The sequence below is a fragment of the Nilaparvata lugens genome, chromosome 11 (genome assembly GCF_014356525.2).
Source record: "Nilaparvata lugens isolate BPH chromosome 11, ASM1435652v1, whole genome shotgun sequence".
NCBI lineage: Eukaryota > Metazoa > Arthropoda > Insecta > Hemiptera > Delphacidae > Nilaparvata > Nilaparvata lugens.
In genome coordinates, this window is record NC_052514.1 from 19,000,679 (window position 1) to 19,025,871 (window position 25,193).

The window sequence follows — 25,193 nt, forward strand, 5'->3', positions numbered from 1 at the left end:
TTCGTTTCAAAGAGTAATAATCAATGCAGAAACTAAGCACCAATTTAACATGACTCAAATAACAACTCTACATATCATCCAGATAGTTGTGAGGATCTCATCTCAACTTGCAAGATGCAATAAAGGAAATAAGCTGTTCAAATCTTGAGAACTTTCAACTGCCATAAGTTACATCCACTTGCAAATAGTTGAGCGAGAGGAATCCATAATGCTGAAGAGAATGGGAATGATTTGAGTGAACTTTCTCAATATTGCGTCTTCTATGTAATCCCGCTTCAAATCTGCATGATGTGAGTTCTGTTAGAGACTGGACTTTGGGACTTCATGTTTGTTCAACTTCAAGTCACGTGACTCGTAAGTTAGCTTATGTAGCTTAGAAGCCGACCATTGTCCGTTGAATGTTTCCAGAAACTTCTCTCATCAATTATTGAATTAAACATAGTGGTGCTATTCCAAAACATTAAATCCACATAATCTCCTCTCAAACTCATGAATATCTTCAAGACATGGCACGTTTTCAGAAGGGGCTACAAGTTACAAATACCAAGGAGGTATAATTCAGTGATTGATCTTGTTCAGAAGTGCAACTAATATTCTTATCCAAATTTCAATATTACATCTTACTTGAATCCCACAACAAATAGTAATTCTCTTACAGAACTGATTTCAAATATATTAGGCCTCATGATTAGACAAGTTTTGCAACCGCAGAATTTTTATGCAAAATTCCTTCGAGGATAGATCACAATGTAGCATTTCAGAATTCTATCACAGAAATATGTACTTATTGAGTTCTAAAAGGTTTCGAGGTTAGTAAATCCAATAAGTACTGAGCGAAAAAGTCAAAATTCATCAGGAACCTTTCCACCTACAAAATCATTGACTAAAATCCTTCCAGACTTCCATAATCGTTTTATCACAGGCTTAGATCACAAAGATACTTGAAAACTGAGTGTTTCCTTCAGAGTTCAAGCATCCTATTCAGTATAGAGTTGAAGCATATGGACAGAAAACTGATTCTATATCGATAATCCTTGTGAATATTGAATTGATATAGTTGATACAATAAATAGTTAGCGTGAGCACCATTATTTGATTCTGCGTAAAATCAAATAGAATATAACCTTATGGAATATTATATGATAGACAATAAAGCCATCTATTTTATTCTCTCATCCCTTACAGATGTGGGATTCTTACGAAGTAAACATTATATAATATATATTTTACCACCATTCACTTGATCAGTTTATAGTCTATTGTCACAAATGTTGAAAGCTGCTGGATGGGTACGTAGCCTCTTAATTCTTTCGACATCATATTCTGTTACCTGAGTTACATGGACACTGGGAAAATCTCAACTTCTATGAACACATAAGTATCCACTACCAACCTCCAACACCAGAAGTCAAACATTATTCCACTATTACACTTCTCACATGATGTTCCTATCAAAATGATAACCAATTCCAAATCGATCTTAATCCAACAAGAACTAATTCTCCAATTTTATGTTCCAAAAAAATATCAGTTGTTAGTTACGTACGAATACAGATTGTCTGGCAGCCATGGACAATTGTAATTTCGTTTGGCTGTAGAGGACTCATCGGAGTATCGGAGTATTGATATACGACGACTCCGCTCTGCCTTCATTTTCATCCAGTTTTACAAAACCAATCAGTGGGGTCGGTGTGGGTGTGTCTTTGTGTGTGTGACTACCAAACATACAAATTCAGTCTAACTGGCACTAGAGCAGTAATTCACTCAGCTTTGATTACAGCCAACGGGATGACACTTGACAGGCTGTCCAACTTTTTCATTGGTAATGAAGCTGCAATTAATTGCCTTTCCTGATAGGTGTATGAATTGCACTTGAAATTGCTTCGAAATTGTACGAAAATGTAGTGCTATCAGTCTCTTCACCATAAAAAATTAGTTTCGCTGGCTTATGGTTGGAAGAATGTTCATTCTCCGTGGGAGTATAGAATACTCTTATAGGTATCATCAGCCTATCTATAAGATAAGCAAGATGTGAGTAGTATGGATAAACTCAAAATATGAAAAAAAGGTAGATGGAAAATACGATTAGGATGGATCAATCTGTATAGAGTAAGTCTAGATGTAATTGGATGTGGTGGTGATACTATATATATAAGCGTATGGTGTCGCAGTGGTTAGGGCAACAAAAGTCGAGAGTAAAAAATAGAGTCTACCAATTTGGATTTGTCATAAAATAAAATATTAATTAACATACATGAAACTAACAATCAGTTTTTTCGGATTAACATCAAATGCCGTTCAACTCCCTCAGCCAGAGCACAGCCTCCTCAACCGCCAGGTGCAATCTAGGCAACCCTCCAGGAAAATGATACAATGGACATGATGAGACAATGTGGTCCATGGTTTGAGTCTCTCCACACTCGCAATTGGGGGACTCTGTGAATCCCCAAATATTCATGCTGTTTTATTATCTTCCCTGGCCAGTTCTGAACCTGTTTAGGCGAACCCACTGCTGTTGGGGCAGCTCAAAGCCAGGGACTCTGTTGCCTGGATCAGACACAAGCTCTTTATTTTTCACTTCCTGAGATTCCCACATACCAGACCACTTCTGTGCTGTGGAGCAAATCCTGCTTCATAGAGGTAAAGCCAGATTGGCTTTCTGGATTTCAGGCGCAATGCAGCAGGAGAATCTGAATGTAGATCCATATATATTGGAAGTGTTAGCATTGCACTGATCTTCGTCACCTCCCTTATAGCAATCTCCTCTCTTCTCAGTTGTGGGGGTGGGATGTGACTGAGAACTAGAAGCCAGTTGGTTTCTGTTGGCATCAAACAACCAGTGACCATGCGCATTGCACTATTTAGCATTGTGTCCACCAGATGAGTATGGCAGCTTCTCATCCAAACAGGGGCACCATACTCTGCAGCACTGTAGACAAGCGCCAAAGCTGCAGTTCTGAGAGTGTTTGCACTGCTACCCCAAGATGATCCAGCTAGCTTCTGCAACAAGTTCACCCTGGTTGTTATTTTCTTTTTCCCTTCCCCCAGGTGCTCACGAAAAGTGAGAGTTCTGTCCAGGGTGATCCCCAGATAGGTGGTGATACTGTATATAAATGACTAGTCAGTTTAGATACAGATAAATGATATGAAACAGTCAGATAGCTTACTATTCTTCTATAATGTAGCTTCATGTTCATTTCAAGCTAATAATAAGTTTTGGGCTTTAAGCCTGTTGTTCCTCTCCCAATCATTCATAGTTGAGAATGATATTGTATGTAACAATGTATGTATGTATAGTATTATCTTTTTATTTTCTTGTGATAAGTGTTTGATTTATTAACCTTTGATTTGTTACGTTGTTAGATTTGGCAATAATATTAATATTGTTATTCGATCGTCTAAGTTGAATTTCATTGATTCAAGAAAATATTGTTTAATGATTCTCAAGCCCATATAAAACGAAAAGATCCAACCCAAATAAATTTAACTATAGCCCACTTTCGTACAAATACTACTGTGCACATGTTTGCTCCCTCTCTATATTCATGTCGATATTGGAACTCAAAAGTAATACTTTGAATAATTGTTAATCACATTCAATTCTACACTTGATGAAAAATTCACACTACAATTTAGCTCACAAAACAAATTATTTCTCCCAGAGCAGGTTTCAAAACGCTTGTATACTTGTTATGTGAATTCGTCTGAACTCTTCAAGATTCATAAATATTTTCCATATCATGAAGCTATACAATATAGAATGTTTCTAATCATAGATTCACGATTTAGATAATAAGAAATTTTCAAAACTAAGAAATTTTGTATTATAAAAAGAATGTTTGGGCTAGTTATACTCCAGAGAAGATGAGTAATGACATCAATCAACGACATCCTTTTGTTCTGAAACGAAGCTTTGAAAATCTCATTAGTAATTTATGTGTTCAGGTAATGAAAGAAAAAGTGCTGCCATGAAGAAAGGTCAAGTAGATAATTTTTGAAAAGACTGCGAATTTTCTCGCCTTTAATTACCAGTCTGAAAAGAGTGGGTTTAGGGAGGGCGAACGAAACAATAAAAAAGATTCAACGCCATCAAGTCAGGGCAGAGATGAAAAAAGTTGAACTTATTGAATGAATTCGGCGCTCTAATTAATACAGAACTGAGATACTTGTCAATTTCCACCCGGTTTAACTGGGAATTGAATTGGTATTGCAAGCCGAATAAATGAAAACGTATGACGACTTTTGTTATAGCTTCAATTTGCGCTTCCACTATTATGGTTCGAGTCGAGAAAGTTCAAGTCTCCTGAAAGGAAAATCGTCTTATCTATCATTCACAAGAGTGGGTTCAACTGAATTTGCATAGCTGGATACCAATTAAATGCATGAATAGTATTCTCGTTCCAATAGCAATTAGGCTACTCTTTTCGCGCATCACATGAATTTATCTTTAATTTTCAATTCTTATGGTGGAGAGTGTAATAAGGTCACTTATCATTAGTTTCCTATCACATATTGATCGAATTGAAACTAGGATGAATTTACTAAAATACGAATCTTTCATTTTGTCAATAGATGGATCCATTCTACCGGTATCTATTTTTTTAATTCAACACTTTACTGATAGATATTACTACCAATTGATTGAGAATATATTGCAATGTCGGAATAATAAATGCTGCATGACTAAGCACTTAGGAAGTCCGTATTGAGATGTAAATTAAAATATTGATTGTCAGATAAATTTCATGATTCACCAAATAAAGTCAAGTGTGACATGAGATACATTGACTTTTTGGCGGTACGAAGTTCGCCGGGTAAGCTAGTTCCTTATAACTTAACTATATAGTTCACACTCAAATTCTGTACAGAAGTGATTAATCTTGTTGGTTTTAGGAGTTAATTACCTTCTCTCAATGCCTTTTACGTTTAAATTAGTTATTAAAACTTTAAACTCTGTTCCTGTAAAACTTAGATCTCAGCTATATGCCCTTCTTGTAGCTAACTCCTCAATTGCATTTATCTTATTCCATTCACAATTAATTTTTTTCTGTATTCAATCTTAGAAAGTCATGCCCATTTCATTACTCAACAATTTCCTCACAACTAATGCAGTAATAACAATTTACAGAGGCTGGGTTCTACAAATAATTCGCTACCTTTCGTACACAGTAGTTCTAGTGAGAATCAGAAGTTAGTGAAAGAACGTCAATACAACACTGTTGAAAAGAACAAGTCAGCGAACAACAGAGATTTACTCAAAAACTTGGAAAAAGTTCAGTGCAACTGCAACTTGTCAGTTTCATGAAAAAGAGAGCAGGCAAGTGAATAATTCAGTACTCAGTTACAGTTGACTACCTACTCTCCAAGTCTAAGTTGGAAAGAATATTAAAAAGAAAACAGAAACATAGTTGATGGCCACACTGTACTCCTACAATAAACTTAAGCAAAACACTAGTAATTATTAATAATTGCGATATCTCAGTAATTTCGATCCAAAACATTAGTATTCCAGATTCGTTAATGTTATAAGTTAAATTGTAGTCAACTAACAATAATTATTTATTGGCTTCTCCAGTGATTTTGCTGTCCAATGTTTAAGTTCCAGTTCACTGGAGATTAACAATAGTTTGAGAATAGAGACTAACAGAGTAATTGTTCGAATACTGGTAATTATTTTTGTTGATATTATATGTAGGCCTAATCGTACGTATAAGCTTTCACAAAGAGCAAAAATATTTTAAATTGAATTTTGAATACTCAATTAGGTACTAATAAATCTATCGAATTAATTAATTAAACATTATTTTATTTTTGATATGCATCAACTTTTAAAAATAAAAAATCAATTTGAATTTGAATTTTGAATACGGTGACTTTAATAAGTATAGTTTCAATTTAATATTTATGTATCAACTCAACATCACCTCAACAATAAAACCTCGAATTCATGTTTCTAAATGACAAAGAAAATCATACCTGTGCCAGCTTCTTCAATTCAGGATCTAAGTGAGTATTCTAGGTAAAAAAATCAATCATTGAGAACACGGTTTATTAATCAAGCAAAGCACAGACAAAAATGATGAATTATTCTCTGCAATTTAGTGAGAGTAGAACCTCTTAAGAATTCATTCGAATGAAACTTATTTGATTTTTTTCCACATAACGTAAGAATGTATATAAATTATGTTGAATATTATTCTTTTATAAGTGGAATGGATACTGCAATAAGAAAAAATTTCCAGTATCATAATTACTGATCAGCTTTTTTAAATCCACCCTTTTATCATGTGGATAAACATTATTGAACAGTACATCAAAGTCAGGATGATCTTGGTTCTTGAGATTCATGATTTCAGGCATTGGAATGTTTCCCAGAGGATTTTGGCCAAGTGTTATTGCTTTCAAAAAGGTGTTTGCATCAGCCGAAGATGTTCTTGTCATGATACTGTCCTGCATCTTCTTGTTTTTGTCCAGGTTCTTCATAATATCCGTATGGAGAATGGTCTTTGTTTTCTGCATATCAGGTGCCTTCATGTCTTCTTCCTTCGACCTGTCAACAATATTGAGATGTTTATGTAGAATATATCTACTTCGGATTTACCATTGATCAAATATCTAGAGGCTGCAGTCTAAAATATTATTACACTTGAAATTGAAGATACACTTGATATTGGAGAACGAATAAGAGTGATGAGATGTGGAAATAATATGCTGGTTAGGAAACATGAATATAAATGTACCCAGCCTAATTATGCAGAACGAATGAAAAAAATGTTCACTCTAAATAAATAAAGTCATACTGTATTATGGAATTGATTGATCTCAAAGGGAATTATAATAATTTGATTGTTTTATAATGTCACTATCCATTCTTATTGAAATTGCCAATGTTACAATTTATACAGTATTTCACAATAATTATCATCTCCTAAAATTCCTCAAGTACTCTCCTGGAATACTGCTCTCAAATCACGTTCATGGGCAGAGATTTCAAAAGAAATGTCTCCTCTCTAATCAATTTTGCCCTACAATTCTTTTGGGAAAATGAGATTAATAGGACCAGCAACAATAATTATAACCTATGGCAAAATTTTAGAATGCTGAACAACAAAAGAAGCAAATAAGACACAGCAACACTATGGTATCCAATGGAGATGTTCTCAGTATCAAAGTAGAGGGATCATAGGAAGATACTCAAATGATATGAATCGGTTGACACTCACATCTATCATCATATTCATCTGTTACAGTTCATTATTATAAACATAGGGTGATGTGTATTGTAAGTATAAGGAAAATATTAATAAATAATATTGATGAAAAATTTCATGATTATAAATGTTCATTTTTGGAGATAATTTCAGCGTAGTTCATCCATTGCTGAAGTTCCATTGTAATGTGTGAGTATGGTATTATTCTTACTACTTTTCCCTTATATAATATATTTATAAGAGGTGCATAATTTATTATGGTCTTATAAGCCAATAAAACAATAATTCTGCTCTCATGGAGGAAATATAGATACCAAGATTGTTTCTCTCTGGTATCACCGAGTGAGAATATGAATCTCCCATGCCTCAAATGAAATGAACAATCAAGAATACTGCATGATATAGCGCTATGCTGACAAATAATTCAAAATCAAAGACCGAAAATGTCCAGTAGGTCGGAGACTTATTATGAAGAAATTATTATATTAAATCTATAATAATTATTCTCAAAGAACACCTACTATAAAATTACAAAATTATTGGATTACCATTGTTCAGATTAGATTCAAATTAATCACAAACCTGTAACCTTTCTTGTCAGAAACATAATGAACAATTTTCATTTTTCCATCTGGTCCCATTTTTCCATAGCTCCCAACAATAGTTCCATTTTCATTCCTCTCCTCTTGAAACTGCAAGTTATTGGAGTCCGAATTATCATAGCTGAAAACATAGTTTCCTGGACCCTACAAAATACAAAAATTCTCATAAATTGAGTCAAGAAAGTTTAATATTTTGACATCTAGTTACATTGGTGAAAGCAAAGTGGATAGAAACACTATATGTTAACCCTTCTACTACCAACCAATCGGTGTAATTGGACTACCCCAACTCACATTCTGTCTATTTTGTTGTAGATTTATTTATTTTTGTGTGTTTTGTTGTATTTTTATTATTTTGCCAAACCTGATTCATAATGATCACTTAAAATCTAAATTAAGAAAATTTTGCTCCTCTATAACCATAATTTAATTATTTGACAAAATGTCACCTACAATAATATGATAGAATGCTCTATTTTGTTGTCCTGTCAGTTTTTGATTGGAAAAATATTTTTCAACAAAAGATAACTATTTTTTATTATTTTTTGTAATGCATTTGATCAATGAATTGATGGATAAAATATGAAATAAGTAATATATAAAACAAAAATCTTGTTGGGGGAACCCAGTTACCCCACTTGGTTTTTTTTGTCTACCGTATGTGAAAAACCTTGGTAGTAAAAGGGTTAAAAGTGATATTGATGGTATTGATTTTTTTGTGTAAATAATGTTTTGTAAACCATGAGGGTAGGCCCACTGAGGGGGTTTCTCTTAAGAATAATAATACATTTATCTCTCAAGAGATATAGAGAAGATGAATTCGATTAGCAAGTGGGTAGGCTACCTACAATAATTATTACTTACCGTATTCATTTACTTATATTATCATAAATGGGGGTTGGATTGCAATTTTCAAGATAGTGTAAAGTGAGAAATACTATGCATCCTTAATCATCCGAAAAACGTTGATAGGAGCCATGGATAGTAAGTACATTTCTATTATTACAAAAGAAATTCACCCAATTGATGGTTGCGGCTTTCTATCAGCAACTTGAAAAACGCGCCAAAAGAAGTTAGTTCAGATTTTCCTCCCCAGGTAGCGGCTGTTTCCGGAGCGCTTCGCCAGCGCTGTGACGGGCAAACGGCAGTACTTTCTGGAATTTTCAAAAAACTAACCTCAAACTGTCAAAAAATTAAATCTCAACCTCAACCCAGTGAACTCTAAACTAACTGGAATGGACTAGCAACACAAAAAAGTGAGGCAGCTGGTAAAGATAGGCAACCCGCATTGCTGTGGGATTCGTTCATTTTGTTACGCATTGGCTCTTATGGGAGAATGCATTGCACAGTCTCAATTTCTATTTTATTTCTATATTGTATGTCTTATTCCACGGAAGCGTTATTTTTCCTTTATTAAGCAGTTCATTGTTAACTTTTTGAGAGCAAAATAATGAAATAGGTTGAATATTAATAAAGAAAAGAATTTTTTTATTTGTGACTGCAGTAGTTTTAGTATTGTCAACTTTTCACAAGCATGGGAATAACTTTGGGCCAGATTCAAGAGAAGCGTATTATTTATTTATTTAACAAGGACAAATATAAACTGTCATGAAATGATTGGGAATAAAAAAACAGGCTCATAGTCCAATCTCATATTTTTCACAATAAAAGTAGGTAAATAATATAAATTATGATGATTCAATAACACAGGATTATTAAATTATGTAATGATAGCAATATACTAGGTATTCTGATAACATTATTTTCAAATCAGTGTGGGAGTTTCAGAAATGATGCAAAGAAATCTATGAAGAAACATTATGTCAATTGTATTATAATTATGACCATATGATAAGCAAACAGTAAAATATGCTAAATAATAATTATTTTATAATTATCAATTATATAAACAATAATACACTTATAATTATACACATAAAATTATTTTATAATTGTAAATTGAACGATTATTAAATTTATTTGAAATGGGAAGATTTCAAAAATTAATTACAATTCAGCTGATAGCAATATCATATTTTTCAAAATAAAAGTAGGTACCTAAAATAAATTATGTCATCTCATGATGATAACACTAGAACCTGAAGATGGTTTTAGAACCGAAACTAGTTGTTCAACTATTTTAAGTTTTTTAATAAATAAAGGGTGCTACAAGTTTTATTTTGTTTTACTATATTCATTATATGCTGATGCTTAACACCAAATTTATATCCATAAATTACATCATACATAAAATGTGTGATAGAATGAATGATAGTCTTTGTAGGGAAACATTCACAATTTCTGCATCATATTATTTATTATTTTTTGAATAAGGATTAATTTGTTCTTCAACTATGCTTTTTATTTTAGATGCTATAAAGTAGGCCGAAATTTTCAATAAACATAGAAACTATCACAGTACGGTATATTTAACTTACTAGGAATATAAACAAATTTTTGTTGTTTTTTTTTTGGTCAAATAAACTGATCAATATAGAAAGAAGTATTGGAAATGTATGTAAAACAAAAAGATTTCTTCAAATTAATTAACAGAATAAAAATTTTTGACTTACCTGTGAAATGGTATTTCATTTCCTTCAACATGCCCATTCTTGCATCCAAATGCAACACAATACATCACCATTTTTCGGTCGTATTTTTATTCAATTCTACGCATTTCACTACAAATACATCACAATATTTAAGAGAAAAGGTTGTGATCTAATACTAATAGCCCTAATACTCATTCAAATCCGTTTTTAAACTTTAAAAATGAAAAATCGTACTCAAGAGCTGCAACAGCCTGCTTGAATGTATGAGTACGAGAGAGAAGGGAATCCCACACGGTATGCCTGTCTCACTCACTCCGCTTTACACACTTTTGGTTGTAGCTAAGCATTGGACAGCCCGTTCCAGTTAGTTTAGAGTTCACTGCCTCAACCTACTAGCCTACAGCCTACAGCCCAGAAGCTCCGTTGCGTTTTGAAAGTGTAATAAAAGTGAAAGAACATTTTTGTTGATAAAACTTCAATAATTATTTATTCGAGTTATTGTTGCTGCCCTATTGAGAAGGTAATACTGTCATAAAAATAATAGTATACTAATACAGATTAACTTCCATCATTCACCAGAAAGAAGAAAAAATATTATAAAATCATGGAGTTATTGTACCTATAAAGAATATCAACAGGTTTGTGACAATAATAGAACGATAAAACTGTATTGTAACTTGATTATTCCATTTGGATTCTTTCTTTGCCAACATTGCTTGATTATTGATTATCACATCACTAAAATATATCAGGCCTACATAAAATTACCGTTTAGGTAGCCTACGCTATGTCTATAAACTTTGGAGGATCATAGAAATTTATAAAATATAGTCTTATATTATCTACTAAGATAATATTATTTAAAAATATATTTTAGGCTACTGAAAAATAGAGTCCAATAATCATACCGTTCAAGGTCATAATCTAATGGGTAGCAAAAATTATATGTTAACATCATTAACCTCAGGGTATGATCACATTGGATGCACGTATGTGCAAGTGCACGTGATATCCATGAATGACCACAGGTGCAGATGAGAAACATGCGTCATTGAGTGGGCAGCTGGGCATCCCTTACTTCCTATTTAGATGTTTATATGTTCTTAATAGATTTTTGCCCACACCGTCCTCTATCAGAATTTCCAGTGTCGCTCAGGGCCGGCTAGACTCATGCGGCGTCTGGGGTGGGCCGCAGTAGGGGACGGGACGCTTCACGTGGTGTCCGTCAACCACCCTAGCTCGTGTCGGGGGTTAAAACAGGGCCTTGAGTGCCTTGTTGAGATGATTTCCTCTTTTAGGATAGAGGGGCCATGCTTTTGCACTGCCTAACAAGGTTGGGTGTGGTGAGACGGGAGTAGGAACAGTCTGGTAGCCTCTGGGAATGCGATATCGGGGACGGGAAAAACGTTCCCAATCCCTGTCGGAGGTCCTCTTGTTATTCTAATCGGAATTACAAAGATAAACGAGTTCTGGATCAAAGCTTCACTGCTTGTCACCGAGTCGAACACCTTGGTCACCGGCTTTCTCTGGCTTTCAGGAATGCGATCTCCGGGACGGGAATAGCGTTCCCAATCCCTATTGGTGGTCCTCTTGTTATTCTAATCGGAATTACAAAGATAAACGAGTTCTGGATCAAAGCTTCACTGCTTGTCACCGAGTCGAACACCTTGGTCACCGGCTATCTCTGGCTTTCAGGAATGCGATCTCCGGGACGGGAAAAGCGTTCCCAATCCCTATTGGTGGTCCTCTTGCTATTCCAATCAAAATCGGCAAGATAAAAGGGCCCTGGAACAGGGCTTCACTGGAGGTCACCGAGTTCAACACCTCAGTCACCGGCTGTCTGTGGCTATCAGGAATGCGATCTCCGGGACGGGAAAAGCGTTCCCAATCCCTATTGGAGGTCCTCTTTCTATCCCAATCAAAATCGGCAAGATAAAAGGGCCCTGGAACAGGACTTCGCCGCGTAAGTCGCTTAGTTGGATAATCCCTGTAACCGGCTCTCTGGAGTCGTCAGAAATGCGGCTTACGAGTCGGAACAAATTGGTCTGGTCTCTATTTGCCTTCCCTCTCCTATTCCGATCCTCTTCGGAATATTCTCGCGTCTAACTTGTCGTTGCAGGTTGTAACAGACTGGATAGCTGCCACGAAGTGCGAATGATGTCGTTCGAACCTCGCCTTCTCGTTAGCGCTGTACCTCGGAGCCACACCTTCCTCAACTCCAGCTAAGGCCGGTTACAGAGCTCGACCGACCGTCAGGGCGTACGTCAGTCGCGCTTGTCTTTTCCATAGATATTCCATGTATCCGTACAGAGCAGGACTGACGGCACGCATGCGCACGGTCAGGACCATGCGTTTTACACTGCTTTACACTAATCGGTCGACTGACGCGCTATTGAAACAAATAGGAGCTTTCAGAGCTGTACTGATCAGTAGCCCGATCGCAACATAACCAATGTGCTGACACTTCTGCCCGACAATCAGCTGATATTGAATTGCATAGCATAATGAATGAACTCAATTAATAGTGTCATATGTGAATTCAGAGTTTATTGGAAAAATCATATATTATTAATATTATCTACATTTATTTGTTCCATAGCTTGAAGTGACTGCAAGTATTTCCAATGGTGATACAAGCTCGAAATAACTCATTAAAATTTCTGATGGACATTCTGAGATAGTTAAAAAATGTATCTTCATCCCCAAGCAATGATGTAAATAATGGTACTAAATTCCCTTTGAAATGCTTTTTGGGCGACCATCGGGTGAACTTGCTGATATCTACGTCTTTCAATCTTTCGTTTACAAAGATAATAAGCTGCAATTATACAATCTGTAAAGGCGTCCATTTTGTGAGTCAGAAAAACTGATTTATGGATGCGTATGGTCAGTACATACGCACTGAAGGTCGGTCGAGCACTGTAACCGGCCTAAGGAAAAAAGTATTTTGAAGTTGTAGAAGAAGTACATAGGATGTCTGAGGCACGAGTTGCGTTCACTCCGACCGTGTTCTGCTCTCGTAATATAACGAGTGTGAAAAATATGACGTGCTTATTAGGGGAACTCAATTTTCACAATTGATAAAAATAAATACCTTAGATAATATAATATTTGCGATGACTGTAGAGCCTTTATGACTTTAGGTGACATGCTCATAAGTACTGTAGAACCCATAATGGTTTTATCTTACCTGGTTACCATGATTGAAAACTTGAACCCATTCTGATGTATGCATGTGCTTATCGGAAGGGGTCTTCACTGATTTTATTGGAATGGAATGAACCATTTTTGCTGTTTGTATGAGCGCGACAATCATTGTTGGCCATAGCATCGTTTCAAACTGTCGACTGTAAAGAATCAATGATTAATAAAGTATAGTGAAATATGGTGAAATAAACATTGAATCTGCCTATACATTTTCTAGCTGGAAATTATATATAGAAATGGGCTTTCGTCTACTACTGGGTAACTAGTAGGCTACTATGATGGTTGTTTCCAACTTTCTTCTCATCAGAAGAATAACTGATTTTAGAATAATGATCTTCAAATTGGTAAGTTTTACGAAATTCTCCAATCATATGCAGTAAAAGAATGTTAATCCATGATTACTAATAACTTTATCTGTCAATGAAATATTCTTGAATACAGTTGAATCTTTGTTGAATGCTAAAATTATTTCACTCACAGAATCTTGAATTTTGTCCAATTTTATCCTGTAAGCTAGAGCAAGGTAATTACAAAAATAATTATACTGCAATCTACAAAAATATTAATCATATTTGAAAATGAACTTGACTTTGAAAGATTCCCATACACAAAAAAAGGCATAGCCTACACTAGGTCTTTTCAGGCAAATTAAATAGGTACAGGACGTTTTTAATGCAGATAATGCCCACATATAGGCTACCTAACTGCCTGGGCTTGGGTAATGAAACGCCCAGTGCATTGAGTGATTGATGAAATTGGTTTTTATGGTAATTTTATTGGCAAATATATTGCCAATTTCTCTTATGTGCATACTAAATCTTGAGAATATCATATCTGAATGTCTTCTTCTATCTTTATCAAAAAATATATGAGAAATTGAAATTAATCCATTTATTATTCCAAAGCAGAATGATTCAAATAGAATAAAATGAGTTAATGAACAATCCAGCAAGAAAATATAATGTTATTCTTAATTCACAAACAAAAAAATAGGAATAATGCTTCGCAATAGATTTAACATACCAGTGCATGTTAGAAAATCAAGTGTACCTATATTACAAAATCAATACTAATTTGTTTCATGTTAATTTTGATTTTGTAATATGCACTTTTTATGTATGAAATGTATGGATGTGTGTCAGAGAGGACCAAGAGTCCTAACTCCGCCCTTAATAAAGGCAATTATTCATTTCAATCACCATTTCAGATCCTATTGATTTGTAATATGCACTTTTAATGTATGAAATGTGAAGGATTGTGTGGCAGAAAGGACCCAGAGTCCTAACTCTAGCACTCTTGATAAAAGCAATTATTCATTTCAATTACTTACAGACCCTAATAATTTGTAATATGCACTTTTTTATGTATGAAATGTGAAGCAGAGAGGACCTAGAGTCCTAACTCTGCCCATAATAACGGCAATCATTCAATTCATTTTAATCACTTTTGTACAATTAATAGGCGTACTATCTATTGTTGACTAGCAAAACACTTCAGCAGGAAACTAGGCTTTATTCTTCAGGCAGGGACACAGTTAGGTAATCAATATATTCTAATCAACTAATCAATTCAAATCAAATAGAATTCAAATAACTATGTCCACTTACCAACTGTTTTCCTCCGTTCAGTAGATTTGCAATCCAACTAATCACTCACAACGTCAACGTTTAATTGAATGTCAATGATCAAATAGACCATCGAACAAACCTGATTTTACACTTCAATGGATTCACTCTGCAGCTCATGATGTAAGCCTGAACTAATTGGTGTTGTCCTTCCCAAAGTGGAATGAGGCCGATTTAATTGTTGGAGATTCATTTATGGAATCAATTAGTTATTCATCAATAATTAACTATAATCCAATATTTTATGATCTCTTGGATTGTTGTTGGGAAAGATCAAATCAATAACGACTGGATGAGTAATCGCATTGGGAACTTGGGCATTAATCCTTGAAGTTGGGAACGTCAACAATCAGTTGAGAATCCAATAACGATTACGTCAAAATCCATGTAAAATCTACCCTCTTTTATTGACTAAATCTTTAAAAATTATAATCCTCATTGGAAACATTTCCAGAGATGTAGGCCTATAGTATTATTAGTTGGTGTTTCAATCTACTTGTAAAACCTGTCAAAGAACCATTTTAAGTAGTCCTTGTAATAATTCTTCATCCACATAATTCTGCGTACAGTACCCACATGTTTTTGGATACAAATAATATTGTGAAAACCCAATTCCTTGATAGTTAATATGAATATCAAGAATTGATAATGTATCTGACTAAGGAAGGTGGTACAATAAATGAGTTTCGAAAATATTATCAATGTTTTTATTAAATTTTTGGCAATTAAGTTACATTTGTAATATTTACAAGGTAACACTTCTTAAATATATATCAAACTAATAATTTGATATTTATATACATCAAGTAATTGAGCAAATTAATTCATGATGACTGGTCCAATTCAAAATAGAATAAGACAGTCTCATTATTAAGTACGCCTACAAGAATGCATTGTGATGATCTTATGGGATGCAAGATGACACAAAGCGATTTCTATGCATAAGTTATGGTATATTATCAATAAAAATCCTCCATTGAGGTTCAATGAATGTGGAAAGTGAAAGCGAGAAACTTGGTAAAAAACTATAGAATGTTGGAAATTATGAGAAATATTCATGACTTGAAGAGGAATTCATGAGAAATATATGTAGCCTAATAGAATATAAAAAAGTTTAATAATATTGAAGAGAGATTTGTAGATGAAGTTGATAGAATGATAGAGATGACAAGGACAAGATGATGATGATGACAAAATTACTCTACTAAAACAAAGAGCACTATTAATATGTAATTCCAATTTAGGACATAACATTTTCCAGTTCTTAAAATTTCTCAATTTCAACTAATTTCATATTTCAGAGTATTTTTTTAGCAGCATTTGTTTCACTACTGAGGTCGTAAGCGAGCGCATGTGCAACATAGGCAGGCCCCAATTGTGTTTTGTGAATTTTATCTGCTTGTTATAATGAGTTAATCAAGCAGATAATTTTACCTGCTTGGTAGAATAAGTTATCATAAATCAATTTAATGGAAGTAGGAGAGGTCGTAAGCGGGCGCATGTGCGACATAGGCAGCTGGCGCGGCATGTGACACATATGCGGCTGGGGCGGCATGCGACACGTATGCGGCTGGGGCAGCATGCGAGACGTATGCGGCGGGCGCAGCATAAGCGACAGCCTTGGCCGGGTGCACGGCATGGCCGGACTTGGTGACGACTGCGTTGAAGCCAGAGTGCGCATCGGCCGTGTAGTCGACGGTGCGTGTCGTGCCGTCAGCCTCCAGCAGCGAGTACTGGCCCTTCACCACGTCGCCGTCACGCTCCTCAGTCTGCGACTTGATGTCGCCCGTATGTGTGTCCTTCACGCCGTAGTTGAACGCGTATTTTGGGTGCGACTGCAACACATCAATAAATAATAATATAGGCCTATAACTCATTTCTGCAAAAAAAAAAGAGAAACAGTAGAGACAACTCGTGTAATTAGGTAAAATGGGAAATATAATAGTAATTATGTAATACAAGATGATCAAGAGTAATATAATCAAATTAATTACCTTATTAGATAGAATGTGAATAAAATTAATAATTAATATATAAGTTTTTGTCTGGAATTCTCCCACTATTGTATTTATCATAGGTAGTAAGTAGTTGTACTGTATTTATTACTTAGTGTCGGTTGCACAAAAGCCGGTTAAAATTTAACCGTGATTAATTCCACGTGAACCAATCGTCAGAGATGCCGTCTTTTCAAGAACGATTGGTTCTCGCGAAATTAATCTTAATTAAAATTAGAATTTAACCGGCTTTTGTACAACCGGGCCTTTGTCTTTTAAGAAAATTCGCATTGTATTGAATTTTATTTGTTCGGTATGTATACTTTATTCAGTTGAAGTGAATTTGGTTTTGAGTGCTATCAGAAGCAAATATGAAAGTTTTCTGTCTGGATTTTACCCACATAAGTTGACTATTCTACAGTGTTTCTACACTCAGATATTCTTGGAAATGTTGAGCTAATGATTAACTTCTTACTAGCTAATGGTTAACTTCTAATTAGAAGTTGACTTCTAACTTGATTATCTTCGAACTTCTATCTAATGTCACATTAAATCTTTTTTATCAAATTCTTGATTTTCTGATCTATTGATGTGATAATATTTGAACTCAATGAATCAGTAGAGGAGTAGGAGATTGTCAACTATCTCATGTATATTCGAGCAATAATCTCTGATCAACTGTTTTATTGTTTCAGGGCTTGCTGAAGCAGCCTTGGAGACTATGAAATTAGTCAATTCCAGAATATTGTTTGCTGGAAGAATCGTGGCTTGTTAACCCACTAAAATTTCGATACTGCTGTGAGTCATATAATTCCTTTTCGCTCTCTTATATTATTACTATATCTTGAAAATAAAATGAACTTGAGATGAGAGGTAAAACATATTAAGCTTTTTATGTCATATCTGTGAGGCTGTTCATAATATCTCATACATCTTCAATCAAAAGCAAAAACTCTGGTTGTTAACGTTCTTATGAAATCAGAGAATACCGTAGTTAAAAACTGAGATATTGAGGCGAGCGTTTTGATTAATACAGAATACAGTATAAATTGAATCTACTTATTCTGACTGATGTGATGTATCAATTAAGTCCTCATTTATTCAGAATTTACTGGTAAATAGTAAAATCACTTCACTAGCATGGGCTACTTTTAAAAATGATTAAAAACCACAATATAAGAACATAAAGTTCCCTTTATTTGAAATATTTCAAAACAAAAACTCAACAAAAGTTGTTCTTTTGAAATATTTCAAATAGAGGGTACTTAATGTTCTTATATATTGTGTTTTTTAATAATTGGTAAATAATGCTTTGTTCAACTATAAACTCACTTTATTACTATTAGTTCATATTTTTGACATCTTTGTCATTAATAACTGTCTTGTAATTGAGGCCTTCTTAGTAAATTTTCTTATAAAAATTTAATAAATTAATTTATTTTAAATCGAAATTTAGGAATGAAATAGTAAAGGATAAACCTGTTCTCATTTCCATTCATTCTATGATTTTTTGTTTATGTTATTGATGGATAAAATAAGATAAAAAAAAATATTTTTTTTAGCACTACAGCCCAATATGAGCTTTGGCCGCCTCCACTTCAGCTCTACACGCTTCTCGGTTCTCTGTTAATTGTCTCCATCCTCTATATCCCATCTTTTGGAGATCGTCTCTCACTTCATCTTCCCACCTTATATTCTCGGCCTTCTTCTTTTTATTCTTGAATGTAGCCTCTCCTTGAATATTATTTTAGGCATTCTGTTCTTGTTCATTCTACAGATATGTCCATTTGTCCAAACCACCTAAGCCGCTGTGCCTTTATAAATTTTACAATATTTCGGCCTTTTATCAATGCCTCGAGCTCTGAATTAGTTCTTCTCCTCCACTCCTCTCCTTCTTAAACTAGACCATAAATCTTTCTTGGGATTTTCCTTTCAAAAAAGCCAAGATTGTTTTTGTCTTCTTTTGTTAACGTCCAAGATAAAAATAGGTATTGAATCTGATATTGTTTGTACGAATCATCATTCACAGCCTAGTAGCGAACTACTAATAATTGTGAAATAAAAAATGTCGATTTGATGATAACAAAGTGAACTAGAAGTCACTTTGAGAACCTATTTTTTGAAGAATATTTTTGTATACATTTTGTAATATTGTTGGTACTTACGTATTCTTCAACTTTGGGCACGGCAGCATAAGCAACTGGGGCGTGGTAGGCTGCTACAGGTGCTGCGTATCCGAACGGGTATTCAACAGGATAGGACGTCACCATTGCTACACCCACTGACAGGATAACTGCCAACTGAAACAATACACATCGATTCAATCAAAAACCAATGGAAACCTGATAATTGATCACTATTATCTGAACAGTTCTAGAAGGATCATTACCTCCTTAATAATTGATATTTGTTCCTATGTGTGTCTTTTTCTTGTTCAATAGTTGCTCCTGAACCATCTCTCATTCAAATAAAAATTTAAACGGAAATGAAAATGATAGAACAAAACAATTAATATAATATAAACTAATAAAATCCATCTGAATTTATCAATTTTCTTACAAAAGCCACTGTATAAAAATCATCGTAGAAATATAGAATTATTAATCCACACAATATTGTTAACAGTCATTTATAGTTTCTCTTACACTAATGATATTATTGCAAATTAATAATATTGATTGGGTCAAGTCATCCAAGATGGTTCATTAATCCAGATCGAATGAACTATATTATAAAAAATATATAGGTCATGTTTTGTTAGAACAGTACCTAATACTTTTATTGTAGTTTTTTATTGTTGAATATAGGTATAGTAGGCTAATGTAAAGGATGGAAGCTTCTGTTTTGCGTTTTTAAAAAAATTGATAACTTGATTCTCAAGCATATATTTCATGAACTAGTAATAAGACTTGAACTACAAATAATTATTGTTTCATTAGGATGGATTAATCTGGTGTCACTTGGTATTGCAGGGCGTTTGTCAGTTAAAACAAATAAAAAAATGATCACATTTTCATAATATTTTATAACATTCAAATTTAAATAATGAGAAGCCCACAATCTAAATACAAAAAATGTTGGAAATTCACAAAAAAAAACTATTTCTAAATGAGTAGAGAAATCATCGTCTAGTCCAGTGGATTAAAAAGACATTTATATGTAACAGTTGAATAGGAAACATTAGAAGAACTCTTCTTTCCAAAAACAAGGCTATCAAAGGTGTAATGGCTTAGATTTCTTTTTTAGTGGCCGTAAATGTTCGGTTATATTTGATGGCTATATGGGACACGCTCTCAAAATAAAACAGTATTTCAACTGGTGAGAGTTTACAACACCGGAAACTGCCCATAAGTGTCACTTATTACTAAGTTGTCAGTTTATGCAATAACCAGTATAGACTAAGAAAGATGTTACGTTTCAAAAAGGTTGTGTTTAGTGTTTGGTAGACCATGATAATTGGAGGAAGGTACTGTATTTTTATTGTGTCATTTAGTAACAAACAGAATGTAGCTCCAGCTAATTGGTCTGTACTAAATCACGTTAAATTGCAAATCTTTAATGACCAGTGTTTTATAAGAAATTCCAGTCATTGGATGATGATGAAGATGTATGCTATAACCATGGTTTGTTAATTTACAAGCTCAACTTCACAATTTTTTCCAATTACTGTAAGAAGTAAATGCTTCACCCTCAAGCGCATCAACAAAATAAATTTTACATTCATTTTACATTAAGGATGGTATAGGTTCTAAGGTAGAATATTATTACTTTACATAATGTGAATTTAATGGAAGTTTAAAGTGATTCTGAATGTTCAAATGGAAGTAGGAATGAGAAATTCCAATTAATAAATAATTTTCAATTCTCAATGAATGAACAATACAGAGCTCTAAATTGCACTATTGAGGAAGTAGACCTTAACAATTAGCTAGTAATAGAACAACAAAATGGTTTTTAATAAGCTCATTCCACTCAAATCTCCATGAGAATCTTAATTTTGTATCTTTATATTTTTCATAAACCCAATAATGAATATTATTTTTATTCATTTTTTACTTGAGTTTTTTATAGGGAGAAGAAGCATTATAGCCCATTGCCTACATTACCCTTAACCTATTACACTACTCAAACCTCGAATCTTTCATTTATTATTTTTTGGATGCAATCAATTAAAAGTAAATAGACCATTCCTCCAGCGATACTAAACTATTTTTTCTCTACATCATTAGTTAATTACTATTGTGCTTACAAGTTTTTCTTGTGTACCTTCTATCTATTGGTTGCAATGGAAGTTACGGTAGGCCTTCATCAATTAAAATTATTTTATGCACTAATTATCCCTACAGTTTTTCTCAAGTCCTTGCGGTATTGAACGTGCGTTATAATCACTCAATCTTCGTAGAAGAAACTTGATTGTGGCCAAGGTTAGTACGATATGTTATTGAAATTCTACCAGAAACACGTCTTCAGGTCAACAACATTTTAATGCACTTATTATATGGGGCTGGTTGACGGCTGTGACATTATTATCTCTTGCAGAATGCAATCTGGTTGTCGGTGCAGTTCCTTTTGCGGATATCTGGATCAGACCACTTTGTCACCGTCTTTCTTCTATTGCAATTTCTTCTTCCTTTATTTTTGTGTGTGCAATGTAGTAAGAGTGCCTCTGCTGGGCTGGGCGTGGTTGAAAGTGCGAGTGAGCCAATAATTCAGGTCGTCGCCTGATTCGCCTTTTGAGGTTAAGTTGGCCTGTGATCTGTGATTGTTTACAATATTGTGTGGAAGAGTTGTTTGTCGCGTGACTTGCTGACACAACGGCACGTGTCTTCCGATCATCTAAGGAGATGTTGCACTCCTCATTCCTTGCATGACTTGTGGTGATGCTTGAGGTGCTGGGCGGATTAGGTAAAACAACTGATAGCACACTCTCTGCTCTAACTCTGTTGATATAATTTGTACACAATGTACACAATAAATGGATTATAAACTATTCTCTGCCGTGATCAGAAATTTTATTCCATTCATGATTGAGATTCATATGCTTTATATGTAGGCCTACCGGTAATTATAATACTGCTTTAGTGATAGAAAAATTCATTCAAAGCCTATTTTTAAAATTAAATTCTCATTTTCAAAACTAATTCCTTATTCCTTAATTATCCCCTTCATAACTTTCATAGTTCTGATTGAGCTCTCTCAATAAAATTTATTTTTAACCTATTAATATAGTTAAATTATAACTAAAATTCTAATGTTACATTTGATATTTGATTTTTATTTAACAAATCATCCTCAAATTCATAAGATAGGTAATTCTATAATATTTATTATCCATTTAACTTTTCATCAAAATTCATAATACATAGTTCTATCAACCCAATAATATTACTGGTCACTGAATTATTTCCCTCATAATATTTAATCAGTAGCCCAATTATTTCTAGTATTTTTCTATTTATCAATTATAATCACTGTTCTAGAGATAGGCCTGGTATAAATCTATTTGTATTTCCAAATATTAAGCTTGTATAATTAGTTCAACTAGAGGTATATATTTTCTCACTATTGACTCCCGCTTGAAATATATTGTTCAAAATATCAACTACATTATTCTGTTTTTCGAAATTTCATAAATACCCATTTGAATTTTCCCTCCCAATTAATTTGGGCTTATCATTTTTTATTTGGAAATGATGGAAATATGTTACCATTCTAGGAGTTAATATTCACTCACTTGAAATATTGATAAGTGGATGAATTCTGCCTCTTACCTCATCAGCCTCTAAATAAAAATAATCGCCTTTTTTGAAAAATGGTTGTTTTAAAAAGTCTACAAAAATTAGGCCTATACTTGAATTTGATTTTGATAACAGTAAATGTTGATTAAAATAATTGTTGACACATTTCATGTTTTTCAGATTGAAATAGATAAGAAATAACAATGAAGAGTATTCAAGAATATCTTAAATGATTAACGTAGCTGACATTATTATTTCACAATGAAGATTGACTATTAGATCCAATAATCTATCAAGTCATAGTGCTTTGAATCATACTGGAGACTATCAACTATCCTTCCATATCACATTACCCATTAATATAATTATAATTTTTTATTCGCATTGCTATTAGGTTATCTTCTTTTTTGTTCGCAGGGGGGGGGCAGAAACCTGTGAAGGCCAATTTTGGATTTAATCATGAAAAGGTAATTCTAGTGTACTTTCTCATTTCCCAAGTACAGTACAGTACTAAAAATGGGAGGAATTCGATAAAACTCTTGCAATTTTGTAACAAGATGTAAATTATCATTCAAATTGATAAAATAAAATTATTTCTTCGAATATAATCCATTGCATTAACTGTAATAAACTATTCATAGCATTTATCCAGCATTAAACTATAATACATTGAATTTCAAATAAGAAAAAAAATAAATATTTCAATACATTGCATTCAAATTTTCAGTTGTCCTGTTACTAATGTGATGAGAATTTCTACAAAAATTTTAAGACAATTCAAGGAGGCGCATTATATTGACGAAAATTCATCAATCACAATGAATGTATTCAATTCACTTCAGTAATAGTTTTTTCACTTATTTTGAAAGCGAATTTCAATACACTTATAATGTGTGAGTGTCATTGCACAAAAAAGTGTAAAATTTATGACTTTTGTCATTACTAAATTTATAACTAGACAAAAGATAACTGTCTTACAAAAATTTACATAGAAGTATAAATAGTCTACCGAATAATATATTATAAGATACGTCTTTGCATGCAATATCAAACGGAAAAGTAATGAGATGGATAGGTCAGGTAGATAGATCTCAATCCTTTGAATAAAACTTTAAAACTCCTAGATATAACACTTTTCAACTGAAATACCTGTAAGAGACATTTTTTGAAGTTATTCTATAGCTTGGAGATTAAAACTATTCCAGCATGAAGGGCTTCAAGAATTTTTTTATATCATTAATTGTCTCATTTATGTTTAATTTAGAGTAAAATTTCTAAACTCTGGCTGAATTATGATTGTATCAAATCTCATCAAAAGCTAATAATGTTCTACCGTACATCTTACATTTATGATAAGTTCGTACAGTAAGTTACCTTGAGTTGAAAAATCAATCAAATCATGAAAAGCTCACTTAGGATTAGGACTAATATATTCGAACAATGATTATTATTGAAAATGCATGTTTGTTACCAAATTTTGATTTTTAATAAAATATATATTTCACTCACCTGAACCATGTATTGAGCCATTTCAATGGATAATGATGTGAGTGACACACACAAACTGGACTAGATGGTTGGTTGCTACGAGCAGAACGTTGGAACAATTGTGATGGATAGTTCACCAACTTTAATCTATTTATACGGACGGGGAAGTGCAGGAGTAGAGCGAGTAGGTCAAGGAGTTATGTATGATGTGTGGTCACTACATCCCTACCACAAATACACACCAGTATATCTGTATAGATCATGTGTGATCCCTCTAGGAATCCCCCTTCTACCTAGAGGGAATACCTCCATGGTCCCTCCCCCCTTGGTCAGTATCAGCTCTTTACCCCATCTACTCTCTTCTTTCGTTTCTTTCAGTAGCCTACTGATTCTCTATCAATGTCCGCCTTCCATTCTAGTTTTCATCATCACCAGTCCTGTTTATCTGTCTATACTTCTCATTTCCTTCTCTCATTGTCTATTTTTTCTGCTTCCTCGCCTTTCATTAATTATTTTTCCAAGTTCTTCAATTTTTTTCTCTTTAAATATTTTTCTTATTCTTAGCTTCCTTGCTTTTAACCTCACGATCATACTTGACACACCTGATATATAGGTTATAGCATAGAAAAAATACTTATTTTATTCTATGAGATGTTATTTTCTCTCTGGTTATAGTCAACCTCTTCTTGAGTTAGGTACCTACTTTCCGCAATTTAATTTTTTATTTTATAATGGAAATACTGTAAAGCCTGGAGCTCATGTGGGGATCACCCTGA

General features: G+C 33.7%; 2 protein-coding genes across 3 annotated transcripts; both read right to left on the reverse strand.

Moving 5' to 3' along the window:
- Nucleotides 1-6,035: 6,035 nt before the first annotated feature.
- Nucleotides 6,036-15,222, reverse strand: LOC120353573. 2 transcript variants are annotated; one of them, XM_039437771.1, is made up of 4 exons: nt 15,180-15,222; nt 13,556-13,712; nt 7,794-7,957; nt 6,036-6,550 (listed from the first exon to the last, which is right to left on the reverse strand). In XM_039437771.1, exons 2-4 carry the CDS (start codon nt 13,694-13,696, stop codon nt 6,202-6,204), a joined length of 654 nt encoding a protein of 217 aa, XP_039293705.1. In that variant the 5' UTR covers nt 13,697-13,712; nt 15,180-15,222; the 3' UTR covers nt 6,036-6,201. The 2 variants fall into 2 exon arrangements, with proteins under 2 accessions (XP_039293705.1, XP_039293706.1); XM_039437772.1 differs by lacking the exons at nt 13,556-13,712; nt 15,180-15,222 and adding an exon at nt 13,264-13,441.
- A 668-nt stretch (nt 15,223-15,890) lies between these two features.
- LOC111064107 (cuticle protein 19) lies at nt 15,891-24,633 on the reverse strand. Its single transcript, XM_022351782.2, has 3 exons — nt 24,439-24,633; nt 19,357-19,491; nt 15,891-17,032 (listed from the first exon to the last, which is right to left on the reverse strand). The coding sequence occupies exons 1-3, from the start codon at nt 24,457-24,459 to the stop codon at nt 16,664-16,666; spliced, it is 525 nt and encodes a 174-aa protein (XP_022207474.2). The 5' UTR covers nt 24,460-24,633; the 3' UTR covers nt 15,891-16,663.
- Between the last annotated feature and the right edge of the window lie 560 nt (nt 24,634-25,193).